At 40.1% G+C, this 16948-nt stretch overlaps 2 protein-coding genes across 3 annotated transcripts; both read left to right on the forward strand.

Moving 5' to 3' along the window:
* The first annotated feature begins 3655 nt into the window (after nt 1-3655).
* LOC138621706 (calcitonin gene-related peptide 2) lies at nt 3656-5949 on the forward strand. The gene is made up of 4 exons (XM_069699941.1): nt 3656-3663; nt 4668-4763; nt 5194-5334; nt 5455-5949. The coding sequence occupies exons 2-4, from the start codon at nt 4684-4686 to the stop codon at nt 5627-5629; spliced, it is 396 nt and encodes a 131-aa protein (XP_069556042.1). The 5' UTR covers nt 3656-3663; nt 4668-4683; the 3' UTR covers nt 5630-5949.
* Nucleotides 5950-9243: 3294 nt separating this feature from the next.
* Nucleotides 9244-16913, forward strand: pyroxd1 (pyridine nucleotide-disulphide oxidoreductase domain 1). Of its 2 annotated transcripts, none has more exons than XM_069700035.1 (13): nt 9244-9376; nt 9494-9574; nt 9948-10067; nt 10556-10684; nt 10979-11052; nt 11182-11378; nt 11499-11596; nt 12747-12849; nt 12983-13098; nt 13675-13797; nt 15170-15307; nt 15523-15612; nt 16518-16913. In XM_069700035.1, exons 1-13 carry the CDS (start codon nt 9299-9301, stop codon nt 16674-16676), a joined length of 1506 nt encoding a protein of 501 aa, XP_069556136.1. In that variant the 5' UTR covers nt 9244-9298; the 3' UTR covers nt 16677-16913. The 2 variants fall into 2 exon arrangements, with proteins under 2 accessions (XP_069556136.1, XP_069556137.1); XM_069700036.1 differs by having other exon boundaries at nt 12986-13098.
* Nucleotides 16914-16948: the final 35 nt, after the last annotated feature.

A 16948-nucleotide genomic window follows, 5' to 3' on the forward strand; every position in this document is an offset into this window, starting at 1 on the left:
TTTGCAAATATCAGAAAATAATGTATGAGTTTTATTTTGCCATTATTTCTTATTAAAATGATGTGGACTCCAGTGAACACAACTTTAAAAGCTTTTAAAGACGGAATAAGAGCACCCACTATAGAGGCCTCATTGTATGTGCAGTATAAGACTGTTTTATGATAAAGAGATTTGTGCTAGAGGGAAACCCATTATTTTTCGTGCAAAACAACAAAACAAAACACCTTCCGCTTTCCCGGCCAAGGAGTCATTCATTTCCAAGCAATTAATTTAAACACCCAAACCTGCCATTTATTTTTCCAGTACAGGTAGGTGTTAGTGACGTTAACTGTTTATTTGTGTCTGTGGATGCATCACAGGCCATAGGGTATGTGTGTGAGTGAGCCTCTCTTATTGAATAGACTTACTCAGACCATGTGATCATGGAGTTTCCTTCTTCCAATACTGTGTAGGTATTAAATCATGCAAAGTGGACACATTTATGGCGTTAACTACAAACACTGCAGGTGTGGATGCTCTCAACAGTCATTACCAGGGGCCGTAGCACTATTACCTCTGCTGGAACTGGCTCCTTATGTCCTAATCGCTCCCTGGTGACATTCGAATCCATTTATGTTCAATGCCACAGTGATACTAATAACCCATATTGAGTGTGTGTATTGGAGCTAAAGAGCCCAAATATCTGCAGCTAATGTAAACAGGTGCAAAGCTGCTTCAAAATACGAAAGAGGAGTGCAATAAGAAAACTTTCTGATACCTTCAAATATGGTGGAGGTTCACTCAGTTTGTGAGAGGTTAGTTGTGGTATCAATGGCTTTCTTTCTGTGATGTGAACAGGAATTCAAGCCGACACCTCTGTAACATCTGGCTCCTCACAAATATTAAAGTAATCCATGGGACATGACATGTTTCCCTGGACTACCTTTAAAATTAGACTTGAAATCCCACATAAACCACCGACTCTTCTTTCTTTGTCACTGACATACTCTCCTCTTCTTTTCCTCTCACTTTCCTTCCTATTTTTCAAGATGCATGTTAACCTTTCTATCAATCTGCGTTTGCCAATGAAAACAATACGATTGCTTTATCGGGCTTTGACACAATCTGTTTTATAAAGACGTATTCGGTGTTAATCTGCAGAAATCAGCCTGGAAACAACAAATATCAGCATCAGGGAAGAGTGGAGAGAGTCAAGATATGACTGTCACTCCAGAAATAGCCCATGTTGCACATGCAAACTGTATAATCCAGTAGAAAGATCAGAAAAATAGCATGTTACTCTGTCTTTGTCTGCTGTTACTGCACATTTCCTTGTGACGCTTACAGGAAACTCAGGAAGGTGTTCATCGGACCACACTGGGTTTGGGGGTGTTACACGTCCATTAGGACGGCATTATTTCTCTGTTAGCTCAAAGCTGCGGTGTAAACCACCAGCACTTACCAGCAGTCTCCAGCCTGTGCTGGCATCTCCCCAGTGAGACGGCGGGGTGATCTTTACGGATCATTAGAAACAATAACGTCGACTTTAAGAATCGTGCTGTGTGTTGTTATGAAAGTGAAGGCAGTGGTAATCAATTTAAATTCAGTGTGGTGTGTTTTTTTTTCTTGCATTCTCTTATAATTACATTTTTACGAGTTCTCTCTCCACTGTGGTACCCACAGATCTTACCGTATGTCATTTTCAACTTAATCCATTCCAAGCTCTGTTTCTGCTAGCGGGCAGCAGAGAATTCTTCCGGCTGAAGATTTGCCAGAAACCAAGAGCTAAAGTCCCTTCTTTCAGTGTTCGGGTCCTGCACAGACTGAACACACTGTTTCTACGGCATGAGTTTGTAGTCTTTAGCACTGTCACCTCACAGCAAAAACAATCAGTGTGGGCAGGACGGAATTGTAAAAAGAAGATGTTATGTATTTCCATGCACCAATCAGAAAGAGATCACTGTTGTGTGGGGTTGTTTGCTTCAGCTGTTACTTCTTAAACTTACATTAACTCGCTTTTTGGACCATTTGGGAGAAAACCCAAGTGACATCCATAAAAAAATGGACTATCCATGATGTTTTAAAAGCTCAGTTCAGGGTGGCTCTGGCTGGCTGTCACCATCTTGGCAGTGCATGACTCCGCTTTTGTCCCGGCTAATTCAAAAATGGTGGTGCACAGGTGGAGCTAACGGTTGACCGATAAAAGCCTGGTTGCTGAAACCTGCAGGCAGCTCCCCAACTGTGACACCCCCCCACCTATCATTCAAAGTAGCCCCAATCTTGATTATGCATAACTTTAAACCTTAATATGATTTAAATGGGTGGCTTGTATAATAATTCAACAGTTGTCAATTTGACTCGAGAGTCCAAAACAGTTATTTACACAAGGCTGAAAACATGTTTATTTATGCTGTAAAGTTGGGCATTTTAACAGGAGGACAGACTCATTTTTGGAGCCAGCTTCAAGTGGCCATTTGAGGAACTGCAGTTATTGGTTTCATTTTTCAGCCCCAGAATTTGCCACTTGGTCACAATCCTAAATTCAGTCCTATTATAATAATTATGGGATTGGGAATCAGGAGTGGCAATTTAATATATGACATAATGACTTGTGGAAAAAAATGATTGTCTTTTCATTTCATGAAAGAAATTGACAATTTTTGAATGGGAGTCTATTGAAGTTGGAGTTTGTTTCGGAGCCAGCCCTGAGTGGTCCTGAGTGGTATTGCACTTAAAGGCATTTTCGCATTGGCTTCACATTTGAGACCATTTATGTCCATTTTTGCAAATAGTTAAACCAAAATGAGCACAATAATGATTTGATCTATTGGTTATCTAAAAATATGAATAAGCTTTTTGAAAGTTACAGCTGACTACTTAATATTTGGGACCAGTTTTTTAGGAACCTAAGGGATCTAATTACTAATCCACTTTTCTACTCGTCAGATTCAAAGGTCACGTGCTTGTTAAGTGTTACTCACACATTTTACCTTTACTTCTTTAATTAGTGCTTTGTTGTTTGTGACATGTCCCATCAAAATAATGAGACATCATTCATTATTGATGAGAATTCATTTTCACATTCATTATTCATGGTCGTTGAAGCCCAGTGGGAGGCACTATGGCCAGAGTTTGGTGACCCCAAACTTCACTACGTGTCTCGAGGTAAATACGAAGACAGCTTTCCACTCTGACAGTCTTCATCTCCCTGGTGTGGGTTTATGCCGGGTCAGTCCCATCACGGCGGCTGATGCCAATGGTGACGAAGTTGATGATGAGGATGGTGACGTACAGAGATGTGTGTGTATATGTGTGTTTGTCTATGCGTGCGTGGTGAATGTTAAAAATCAAAATTCTGTGTATTTGAGCGTTTAATAGTGTCCGTTAAGGCAGAGCTGAGTGTGATGACATATATAAGACCCACTTTACCACCAAACAATCCCCCCCCCCCCCGCCACTACCGCCACACACACACAAACACACACACAAACACACACACAACCCAACCAACGCCCCCACCCCTGTGTAAAATGAAAATGCAAGGCTATATTTGGTGAGAGCTGATGTCACAAGTGGTTTGAGCGGACAGCCTATAACTGTTGGAGTCGGCTTGTGTGACAGTCTGACAAACGTTGGACTGCTCCAGTTACAGGCTGGGATCTGCACAACACAACACAACACAAAGTAAGTGCTCTGTCTGTCTCTCTTCAGGCTTGCGTGTCTTTTGTTCACGTGTCTGAGGCTAACTTTTACATAATGTAGATGAATAGGGTGCTACAAGAAATGGACAGTGTTGTTAGTTTGTGTAATTTTCTTTTGTGTCAGAGGGGAATATTTGACTTAATTTCTACCTCTTTTAATGTTTTCTTTTATGTCTTCGAGTAAATACAATTTCAGATCTAAAAGGACATTGACTGGCTGGATCACAGGAAAATTATGCAGAACAAGTTTGGGATTTTCTATTAAATATAAGGGTGTCTTAAATCTAATATAATATGAATATGTTCAGGAAATAAACTCATTGCATACGGAATGTGAAAATGAATGTGATGTTAACTGACTTTTATTTTGAAAGTCAATCAATAATTTATATGAATTTTCACACAAAAATGACAAATATTCTCCAGTTCCACCTTCTGATGTGTGATGATTTGTTTATTTTCTTTGTCATATGTAAATATCATTACTGCTCGGATAAAACAAGCATTTACAATTTTCGTACATTTTACAGACTTAAAGATTCTAAAAATTATGCAGCTGATTAATTAATTATGAAAATATGAATGAATTGCAGCCATAGCTGTGCCTCATGTTTAAACTACTCTAATGGAAATTTATGAGAATGATCAGAACATTTGCCTTTGACTGGTTCAAGTTTGGAGGTTTGTTGTGAATCACTCTCACTGAAATATTGAGCACATTTACTGTCGGTTAATTATATATTGTGCAGAATTAACATTACTTTTATTTGTTTTTTCTTATAACGTTGCCTTTACATAATCAGAATTTTGTTTGGTTAATAGTTTAGTCTTTTTTTTGTGCATTCAAGCCAGACGTTATGCACTGATAATGTACTTAAGTGTCTCTGTTTCTGTTGTTTTGACCACATCTTAAAATAAAAAAATAATAATACAGCATTCAATGATTTCTTCTCCAAACCATTAAATCAAACTTTGATGTTTCTCCAGGAAATCACCTCACACTATGTATCACCTGAGGTTGCCTGTGCTTCTCCTCATGCTGCTTGTGTTGCTGCGCTGTGTCACCGCTGCCCCGAGTCACAGGTAAGAAGTCTGCTGTTCATAAAGCAACGAGCTGCAGAGTTTAAATATCAGCAAGAAACTCAGTGTAGCCGCTCTCACCTTACTCAAATTTTGATCATATCAAGATAGATAGCAGCTTACCTGACTATTGGCTTAAGAGCTCAGAAACCAATAGAGGAGTTTAACCTGAGGTCAGCAGGAAGCAGCTGAGTATCATGGAAATAGTGCTGTAAAGAGGGTTGTGATGTTCTGTGTCCGGGCCGGCAGGTCACGGATGTATAACTCTGGAGGTGGAAGCCAATTGTGCTCATCTGGGTGAAAGTGCCTCATTGTGCAACTCGGAGAAGTGGGGAGGCTAAGTGGCCACTTTCTCGCCTTGCTCTCAGGATGTTTTGAAGAGGATATCATCAGTGTGAAACCGTTTTGGCCCTTTTCCCTCCCTATGATTCAGGTACTTCAGTCCCAGCTCAACCAGCGAGCAGGAGAGTGCTCTGCAAGACGGCGAAGGCTGGTTACTTCCCGGCCTCATCTCCAACCCCTTCCTCGACCTCGTGGGCACACGGCCACGGAGGGGCCTCACAGCTATGAACAGGTAACGACGCTCCCATAAATCAGTGGCTGTATTATCTCCTCATTATATGAAAAAACATCCCAGCCCTGAGCATTGCTGGTAATGTTTCTAAATGTCCGTGCTTATCTTTCGCCCTCTCAGTCACCATATCCAGAAGAGGAAGTGCAACACAGCCACCTGCGTCACCCAAAGGCTAGCAGACTTCCTGGTTCGGTCCAGTAACACCATCGGTACCGTCTACATCCCGACCAACGTGGGATCTGCCACTTACGGCAAGAGGGATCTACTGCAGCCTCCCAGCTACCTGCCTCTCTAGTACCAGCAGAGGAAACTCTCAGTGCTCCGATGATATAACCAATCATCTTATGTAACAATGATCGTGAGGATGACGTTGGTACAGATGACACTGATGATGATGATGATGATCATTATGATCTGAATTTTCTTGTTTATTTTATAAACTTTAAGAAACAGTGCCTTTAATTTAAACCTTTTAAGTAGGTGTGCATTTCCCCCTGACTTTGTGTGTTGTGGTTCTTTTGATGCTGTTCCACGATGGCATGATGTGAAAGTTTAAATGTATTTAAAAAAAAAAAAAAACTTAATACAACAATAAATAAAAAGAAAACAAATGTAAAGCCGTATGAAATAAATGTTATCTGTTGTTTTCATAATAAAATTTTAAAAATTTATTTTGTAAAATCTTCATGTGTTTTAAGCCACATTTAAGCTGTGAGACATTAACATTCATTGTATGGGTTAAATTGTACTTATACAAACCCAGAACAACAAGAATCAAGAAAGTACAATTGGTACATGTGAGTGAATGACAGAGCTGAGAGAGTTGGTGTACAAAGAGAAGAGGAGGGGACCTGGGACGGAGCCTTAAGGGACCCCAGTAGTGAGAGGACAAGGTTCAGACATGGATCCTCTTCAAGTTACACGGTAAGTGCGGTCGTTGAGGTCGTTGAAACATTTGGTGTGAAAACTATTAGACTGTAAATGTTTTAAGAACAACTGTCATTCATTCTGGTCCAAACCCATTCTCAACTTTTATGCCATTTTATGTTACCTGAGCTGACCACAACCAAAGAAAACTTTGACCTTTTGAAGAATAGTTTTGTTTGCTTTCTTGATGAGAGAGATGAGATAAGATGAATGCCACTATCGTGTCTGTACAGCTAATGGTTGTAAGTTGGAGGCAGCAGGAAGTTAGCTCAGCATGAGGACCAAAACAAGAGGAAACAATTAGGAACTATTTTACAACCTTTAGATATCACCAGACTAGATGTCGTTCCTCTTTAAAGTATAATAACCAGCTGCTAGTTGCAGCTTTAATCTCACAGATATAAAAGTGGTTTTAATCTTCTCAGCAATATCTGTCTATTAAACAAGTACATTTTCATGCATTACATTTTACTTGTGGTTTTGTTCCTATAATCTAGCCCTTTTTTTTTTAATTGAGGTTTTTATTGAACCTTTTGACAAAAAGAAAAAAAAAGAAGAAATGATTCATGGGATCTTAAACTGTATATGTGATATTTTTGTTTGCATATGTGATACATCAGAGGTTCATCCAATTGTTTTGTCTGCACTGACTTTTTTTTTAAACACAGAAATATATTATATTATAATTTTGTTTCAGCTATTATACTGTATATAAATATTAAATATATATATTTCATTTATGTTATAGATATGTGAATGTTGTAAGCCTTTATCTATTGCTATCTAATTATAATGCCCTTCACGTCAGTATATTACTATATATGGTTTTACGTAGTATGTTGGCCCTATGATGGACTGGCAACGTGTCCAGGGTTTCCCCCCCTGCGTCGCCCATAGTCAGCTGGGATAGGCTCCACAAGACAGCTATAGATAGTGGATGAATGGAAAACATTTACGCAAACTAGACTTAGGCATTTCATAATTTCAATTTACTGTACAGTTTGATCTGATTTATATCTCCTCACCTGATGTGCTGGGTCAGTTCTGCTTACATTCTTGCTCCAAACTGAAGGAAATAAAATTTCACTTTTCTTCTCTTTTAATTTATACGCTGCCACCTGCTGACTGCTGCAAAGAACCTCGTGTTTGCACCAATAATGAGAGATTGTTATAAAACTATGAGTACCCTTAATTCAACTCTTCATATTGATAAAATTACCTTTGACTGGTTGAATTAGAATAAAAGCAGGGTATAAGAATGTGAAAACACTGTGAAATGCACAACAATGACAATTTAGGGAATTCAAATAAAGTCAGAATCAAATATTTAAAACAAAATCTAGATTAATTTTTAAAAGCAGCAGGTTTCCAGTTACGTGATGAAGAGCTGCACAGACTAAAATGCACCCAGAATTTGTCATCAATGTGTCATAATGCTGCATCCATTAAAATCACTCAGTGCTTACTAAACAGCGTCTTTATGATGGCACACACTGTGATCACAATAATCCATTTCATATAGTCAGGTGTTGACTTCCTGCAGGGGTCACTCAGGGTAACGTAATGAAAATCAAGAGGGGAATTATGACGCACAGCATTAACCTGCCTTTGATTACCAGCGACCCGATCATCTCAGACACTGACATCAATACTCCCATGCATGGTTAACACCTGCATAAAAGCTTTTTCAAAAACGGAACAAGTGCCGGCTTTGCAAAAACAATGCAGCCATTATCGGCCAAATGTTGCCAGAAAATGGGGATCGAGTCAAGATCTGTCAATTACTTCATGTAAAACCACAAATGGGCCCGTACTTCAGCTGCTATCCGGCGGGGAGTTGTTTATCGCTGCAGGGACGATGGCTGATGAATGTTTTGATGGAATTTTAGATCTGATTCATGACCCGGTGACCACATTAATCTCTGACATTAAAAGGTACAATAGTGATCAAAATATAAACAAGAAGGATGCCATACCCCCGAAATGTTAAGGACTATAACCAGCTCACTGCTGCACTGATTTACATGTCTACAGTAGTACAGGGATGAATTTAAACAATTTAATCAACTAAATTATTAATGATTGAGATGCTGGAAATTTTATTTCCTTAAATGGTCAAACGTTACTCGGGTTTTGTGCATATGAACAAGCTATTAATAGAAATAACATGTTGCGTCAGCCATTTAGTATTTATTTATTCCGACATAGTTGGCACACTGTTGCCTTACTTGCATAGCACAAACAGACCAAGAGCCCCTGAAAGATAGTATTACATTAATTTAACAGGGTGAAAGTGATTTGTTACTGTCAAATACAAAAACAAGTCTTTGACATGATGCATTTTATAAATATGAGTAATAAAAGTAAGATATAAGAACATGATTTATCATAGCATTGCATAAGCGGTGAGTATAAAAGGAAATAAGTGATTTTAATTCATCTAGCACTGCAGATACGTGGAGAAATTCTCCAGCCAGACATTGGATAGATGAACGCAAGTGAGGCTCAGTTTGTTTAGAAATGGTAAAGAAGCTAAACAACGTGCAGAACCTTTGGTAATTAATTTTTTTTAAAGACCACGTGTTTAGATGAACAGAATAGATGATATTAGAGCTTTTAAAATACAACACATTGTTAAAATGTAAACCAGTTGTTTCCATCCTGTTTGTCTTCTGACATCTTACAAAAAGGGGGACCAAACCTGCACTTTTACTTTCATACATGAACTACATTTTACTGCTAATACTTCTGTACTTTGATTTAAGTTGGACTTCTACTTGTAATGGAACATTATTCCATTTCTGTATTGTCACTTGCCGATTGCTTCTAATAGTAATCGCTGTCTAAAACGCACGTGGATTGCACTTTGGTCCCTGTTTATGAATCGTGTCCTGGCGGTTGAGTTTTGGAAAAAGTGTCCTGCTGCTTGCCGTAGCTACTTGTAAACACGGAAGTGACGTTACGTCAGTGTTCATTCTCATGTACGCTAACGCCAGCAAGCCATCACAATAATTCAGCGTCTCAGCGTCTGAGAGGAATGGCAGACAAAAAGGAGAAAACGTTTCAGTTTGTGATTGTTGGAGGCGGCATCGCAGGAGTGACATGCGTCGAGCAGGTGAAAGTGAATGGCTGAGAAGTGACAACTTTACACGCGTGACCTAAAGACAAAGCCTTGACTTCTATAATGCATGTCGTGGATCTGCTGAATTTAAATGTTCATCTTGATTGACAGCTGTCATCCCAGATCCCGTCAGCTGACGTGGCTCTGATTACAGCAGGCCCGCACATCAAGGCAGTGACCAACTTCAAACAGGTGACAGAGACAAGGAGGAGGAGGAGGAGGAGGAGGATGATGATGATCAATGGTGGTGGTGGTTTAGATTTATTTTTATTTTTTTTATCTGGCTCTCACTCTATAAGCGTGTGTCCTCGTGTGTTTTGTGACCCAGCAACTAATTACAACATTAAAGCAAAATGCCACGTGCTTTTCTTATAATAGACACATCTAGGGCAGCAACTAATGGTTCTTTCCTTCATAGATTCATCTGTTGTTGGTTATTTTCTCAAATAACCAATCAGGTGTTTGGACTTTGAAAATGTCAGAAAATGAGGAAAAATGTCAATCTGTATTTCCTAACCCTCAACATGCAGCTAGTGTGTAACTTCCTGCTGTCCTCCTTGGACAGGTGTCTCACACGCTGGAGGAGTTTGATGTGGAGGAGCGACCATCCAGTGTCCTGGAGGAGAAATTCCCCAACTTGACCGTCATCCACTCAGCTGTCAAGTTACTTCACACACAGTCACGTGTAAGAAGCTGTTCTGCAGAGTCAAATTGAAATTGATATATTGTCATGGTCTGTGTAAAATGCAGTCTTTATACAGAATGACAGAATCTGATTTGATCTAGACGTGATTAGAAATTGTCTTATTGTCTTATATACTGCATGTAGAATATATGTAAGAACTGAAACAACAACATTCATACATGCTTTAATGCCTAATTAGTCATTGACTGATTACAATTGTAACCAAGTCCAAACAGTTATTTTCTGCATTAACAAAACCTTTCTGATGACAGTTATCTGTCTGCTATCGCCACCTTGTGGACATGTGGTTAATCATGTGCTTTAAATTCTGTGCAACAAGAGAGAGATTAAAACAAAAAATGCTTCATGTCCAAAATCATAGCCACAATTTATGAAGACATCCATTTCCCAAATTCTAAGGTGAAAAAGTAAAGTTTGGTGTTAATATTAATTGCCATTTCTGATGAATTCTGCTTTGTGTTCCTCAGTCTGTGGAGACTGCAGATGGTCGGGTCTTTGGTTATGAGAGGCTGTGTATCTGCAGCGGCGGCAGACCCAAGCTCCTCACCCCGGACAACCCTTACGTACTGGGGATACGGGACACAGACAGCGCTCAGGTACAACCAGTAATGCTTCTGGATGTTGTTTTTTTTTTTTTTTTTTATGGCTGTTGGTCAGCAAATGGTCCAAACTTCCTGAGGAGATAGAACTACTAAGATCTTCTTACACCAGCAAGAAGCGGTTTCTCCAAAGGAAAAGACTTGAATTGTATTTTGATTTTGTTTAATGTTGCGCTCCATTTTTCCATTTTCCGTCAGGTTCTGTAAATTACGAGCAGACAGTCAAAATCCTGGCTTGAGGTTACAAAACATGTTGCTGCCCACCAGTTTTTTTCTCTGTTTGCGTTTCAGGAGTTTCAGAAGCGGTTATCCAAAGCAAAGAGAATTGTTGTTGTTGGAAACGGAGGGATTGCTTTGGAATTAGTGTAAGTCTTTTGTAACCACTGCTGAAAATGTGTTTTTACTCACCGTAAGAACCCACAACCATGACATAATGATTAGTTATTCACACTGTCCATTCACCCATTCAGTTTTAATTAACGTGTATTGATTAGATATGAGGTGGAGGGCTGTGAGGTGATCTGGGCTGTGAAGGACAAGTCCATAGGAAACACCTTCTTTGATGCCGGAGCGGCGCAGTTCCTCATCCCGTCACTCGAGGCCGACAAACCAGAGGCAGCCGCTCTGTGTAAGAGGCCTCGCTACACTACGGAGGAAGCAGCACCTGGAGCCTCACAGACCTTCACAGCAGGTAAGGAATTTCTCTTCTACTGCTTGTATTTACAGAGGGATCTGTTCCTGGACCACCATGCTCTTCTGTCCTTTCATACAGGCATGGATTAGATGTATGTGCGTGCTTGTCCATTCTCAGAGAGAAACTCGAGAGGACACGGTTCTGGTCCTACAGATCCTGGTAGTGCTCTGGGTCCAGACTGGCATGAAGGAATAGCTCTCCGAGGAGCAGAGCAGGTGAGACAGTGTGTGAATGTTAGTTACCTTAAAGGAGCAGTGTGTCGGATTTAGTGATTGTTGGAGACTCCAAACTTTTTTCTTCTGAGAGCTACTTTGACAAAATGAAAGATTTGTGATGTTGGCCATTATCGGCCGATATATCAACTGTGCTCTATTAAAAACATATGATCAGCTGAACATTAGTAGAAATTGTGGAGATGTACATCTGTCCTCATGTGACCCTAAGCACTTTGTCTCTGACCAGAGAAAGCTACTTTGCACTAATGAAAACATAATTATGATTATCATATTTCATTTCTGCCAATTTCTGCTTCCATTTCCTGCTTTAGAAACCTAGCCTAGTATTACCCAAAGATAAAAATGTATGTTGTCTCTGATAGGTTTCCTGGAAAAGTGGTGTTGAAGCTCAGTTCTAGGTATCTCCTGCCATCGCTTTTCTACCAGGCTGTAAACATGTTTATTTCTTTTCTTTTTTCTATTTTAACACGGAGGTTTTGGTAGTTCAACAGTGGCTTCATGTTTCAGCCCTGGAGGTTGACACTTGCTATTATCAGGCCCACATTCACTTCATGAATATAAGAGTCTGGTCACGCTCCATCAGGGATCGTTTCCAGTCGTTGCATCCTACAGGTTGTAGATCTTGGGATAACTTTAAAACTGTTGGATCAGCCTTTAACCCTTTGGCATTGACCACCATATGACCTATGTTGTGCGCCAAAATTCACCAAGTTGTAAACAACAGACATTTCAGTTACTTATTTCTTTTTTTTTCAGGTGTTAGTCATTGATCTTTTTCTGCCCTCAGTTCCTTGATATTTGCCAGTCGACAACTGTTCATATCGCTTCATCCAGCTCTACCACTGCCGCCATTGTTGGAGCTACATTTCAAAACAAAAAGCTTGATTCCATGTCATCACACTGGTCGCTGAGTGGTCCGTCTTTAATGTGAAAATGAACATTGTGAGCAATAGATGGGTGGAGCCGGGCTGCGTACATCCTACACAATGAACCTTTTAACATGGAGGTCAGCTTGAGAAATCTGTTTCTGTGGGAAATATCGAAAGCAAATAATCATTTTTGACCACCTGTTATGTTACCCTGTGTTTCTGCTCCAATATGTCTCTTGGCTTTGCTGGTGTGTGCTCAGGTGTCCCGCAGAGTTTCAGTCGAATACCAGTGTGAAGTGGAAAAGATCTTCACCTCTGAGGAGCTTTTCTATTCCCCACAGCAAACACTCAGACCAGAAAGTGGTGAGAACTAGATTTGCTGCTAAGAGTTGTCCTCTTATCACATCCTTTTCTTGCTCCTGTTTTTTTTTTTTTTTTTTTTTTTTTTTTGTATCCTCTCTGCTCTCTCATTCCTCAGGCTTTTCTTCTGTCCCAGCAGGATCCTGGCCAGTGTACATCCAGCTGTCCAACGGCAAGACATTTGGCTGTGATTTAGTTGTGAGCGCCACCGGTGTCGTGCCAAACACGGAGCCATTTCTCCACGGCAACACTGTAAGAAAACCTCATCCATATGCAGAGTAGAATTTATTAGGAAATCTGCCAGTGCTTCGGGGGATCTTCAGGCTTTGGGAACATTGTTGTTTTGCATTAGTGTTAAATGCGTTAAATGTGTCATTCGCCATACGGTCACATGACTGACCGGCTGTCATCAAGATGTGCCAGTGCCATGTCAGATTTCACCCAAAGTTGTTGATTTTCTTTCATGACCGTGACATCAGGAGTTGCATGCGATGCCATGAATTTCCCCATTGTGGGGCAGAAGATATGACCGTTCCAATTATTAAGCACATAAAGTGCTTTTGTCAAATGTAGATAAAGAACAAATGATGGTTTTAACCAGGCTAACACTGCATCTTATTGACCTTTTTAAGTGGTAAAGTGGTTTTAATGCCTCTAGATGTTAATTAAGGACGGATGGGCTTTTATTGCTTTGGTTTGAAGCCTGTGGAAAATGACCGTATCTCCAGCGGCGCTTCATCATGTCCCTTTGTGAACAGAAAAGATTAAACTGTACTGTATGTTGCTTCTTAATGAGGCTGAGCATCACCTTCTGTTGTATGGGTTTAGTTTGCGGTGGCAGAAGATGGCGGCCTGCGAGTCGATGATCATATGATGACATCAGAGTCAGATGTGTACGCCGCAGGAGACGTGTGCACTGCATGCTGGGAACACAGCCTGCTGTGGCAGCAGGTAAAGTAACGAACAAAATGTTCTATTAATCTTCATAATATGCCGTTTTTATTTATTTTTTATTTTCATTTCGGTTGTCCTATATAGTAGACCAGTGATCCCTCAATGGTACACGAGAGCCTTACAGTCATGCCTAACAATTACACTACAACTGGCCTAAGAATAAAAAAAAGTCATTTAATTTTAGTTTATAACAAACAGTTACTGTATTACATATAAACATCGCACTACAATTATTTAAATAACTACTTGTGAGTCATTTAAATGTTTTAGAAATCAAATTTTCCCGTGCTTAACCCAACATGACGTCACCTGTTGGTTTGTGAACTGCGTTGACGCTTTTAAAGTTGATGCTTTTTGAATGGGAGTCTATTAGAGCCAGAGGCTATTTAAAGCCCGCCCCTAGTGGCCCTCAGTGGATTTGCACTTTGAGGCACTTGAGCATTGGCTTCACTTTTCAGACCGGGAGAATAAGTACATTTGTATTTATAGTCTGTGGCTTAGCCATGTTGGGTGATGTCACATCACATCCAACATAACATAGCGCTGATGTTAACTTGACACAATCAAACTACTCAGACACTATTTTTAGGGATAAGTAGAATTTTGAAATTACTTCAAGGTTCAAAACACAGTTGAGAGGCAGCGCTGGACCTGACAGGTCAAATGATCCTTTTAATGCTGAAGAGGAGACGGCGAAGGAGTGACTAAGTGGCACCACTTTTAGCAATAGAGTGAAAAGACGTCAATGTACTCTCAAAGAGAGCGAAAGAGACCGAGAGCTGCAAACAGCTGTTTCTTCGTGCCTCACTCTGTTGAGTTTCAGTGATTTTTGTGAGTGGTCTTATGAAAAGGAGCCTCATGTTGCTTTTATTTAGCCTTTTTGAGGTTTTTGCCTGGTTAAATCAGCGAATTGGATATTTTGGATATACAATTATGGTATCTGTGATGGGAAGTGGTACTTGGGAGATTTTGGCCTGAAACGTTCAGGAACTCTATGTTAGGACAACATAATCTGTACTGCCAGATTTATTTGTCTTCTGACTAAATTGTCAAGCAATTTATTGCTATTTTGGTTCTTTCAGCAAAACCTGGACTCATCATCAAATTATCGTCTCTCTGCAGTTCAGACTCAAACTAATTACACCAAAGTGCTTGAAAGCTTTCACTGAAAAGAAAGACAAGACTGAACATTGCATATATTTTCCTGCTCCACTAACACAGAGTTAGAGGAGTCTCTACTGAAGCTGAAAAGCTTTAAATAGTGTTATATTTCCTCTGTAACATATTTTTGAATCTCATACTCTGTGTGTGTGTGTGTGTGTGTGTGTGTGTGTGTGTGTGTGCGTGTGTGTGTGTGTGTTGTGTACAGATGCGTTTGTGGACGCAGGCCCGTCAGATGGGCTGGTACGCAGGTCGCTGCATGGCGGCACACGTCCTGTCGGCACCAATCGAGCTGGACTTCTGCTTCGAGCTCTTCTCGCATATCACCAAATTCTTCAACTACAAGGTGAACGACTTTTTACTGCCGTGCAGCAGAGTTACTGAAATTACATTGCATCAAATCATAACCAAAATGTTAATCATCTACGATGCAAATTATGACCGTTGTTCATGACTGTCATGACCCATCAAGGTCATCTCACAGTGTTCTCGTCTCTGTGCCTGGAGGCCCGTTCACAGTGTGTGTTTAAACACCTTCCTCCTTTCTCCTTATTCAAACAGGTGGTCCTGCTGGGAAAGTTTAATGGGCAGGGCCTGGGGTCCGATCAGGAGCTGCTGCTCCGCTGCACCAAAGGCCAGGAGTATGTGAAGGTGACACCAAAGAGAAAAATGATGTGATAATACTCTTTGTACAGCTCAATCTTGATTTGAACTTGTCTATTTGGCAAATAAAGTCAAATAAAATGAGTATTTCATATTCTGCACACAGATTTGTAAGAATCCTTCCCCTCCCGTGAACTATGTGAAAATCTAGTGTTGTTTGGATGTTGTTAGGTATTTGTTTTATCACCGGTGGCATCTGGAAAATATGTAATGTGATTAGTGCTGCAATGAACGAGCTATTTATATGTACATACAATGCTAATTTTGAGTTGGGAACAATGGAAGTCTTAAAGTAGAGCCTGACTGACTGATACTCGATGTTTTTGGGGCCGATGCCTATGCAGATATTAGGGAGTGCAAAAATGTCAACATTAACATATCTGCTAATGTTTCTTCTGCATGTACACTACATACAAACACAGATTTTTCGCAATGATCCTAAAATGTGATTATCAATCATTTCTGACACTTGTGACAAAGATATTAATGGAGTCAGGATATTTTACAGTTAATCATCAACACTGACATCAGTACACTGAAATATTAAACTTCACTGGGAACTTAATCATTTTAAATAACTATATAAAAAAAGACACACAGACAGAGCAATTTCTAGTTAACCCCAAGCATCTTTTTCTGCATTATGTTCTGTTAAGAAATGTTGTATATTGGCCAACTTACTCGCCGATACCATTAGATTTGTGATGTTGGCCAATATCGGCCGATTTATATCAATTGGGCTCTATGCAAAACATATGAACAGCTGAACATTAGTAGAAATTGTGGAGATATGCATCTGTCCTCATGTGACCCGAAGCACTTTGTCTCTGACTGGAGAAAATATCTCATTTAAATTGGTTTTCACTCAGATTAGTCCTCCATTTTCATTCCAGGTGGTTCTCAGCAGAGGGAGGATGGTGGGAGCCGTGCTGATCGGGGAAACGGACCTGGAGGAGACTTTTGAAAACCTGATCCTCAACCAGATGGATCTGACGCCGTACGGAGAGGAGCTGCTCAACCCCAACATCGACATAGAGGACTACTTCGACTGAGCACCGGTGCTGTGTTTGAGACTTTGGAACATGTTGATCACTGCAGACTGAAGAATGCAAGGTAGAAGACTGATAAAGGAAGAATGTCTCGTGGGGGAGGAATCATGCAGTCTGTCATGTCTGTGCTAAAATGGGTTTCGATAAAGAGAAGTAGCTGTGTAATGTACATTATCTCTACGCTTGTAAATTTAAAGACTTCATTTTTTTCTGTAAAATAAAATTATTTTCAGAACCACATGAATTAAACTGTTGCTGAAGTTTTTACTTCGTTG

This window comes from Brachyistius frenatus, unplaced genomic scaffold (assembly GCF_029030835.1).
Source record: "Brachyistius frenatus isolate BFR_SWC_R1_liver_20210118 unplaced genomic scaffold, ASM2903083v1 Contig_32, whole genome shotgun sequence".
NCBI lineage: Eukaryota > Metazoa > Chordata > Actinopteri > Embiotocidae > Brachyistius > Brachyistius frenatus.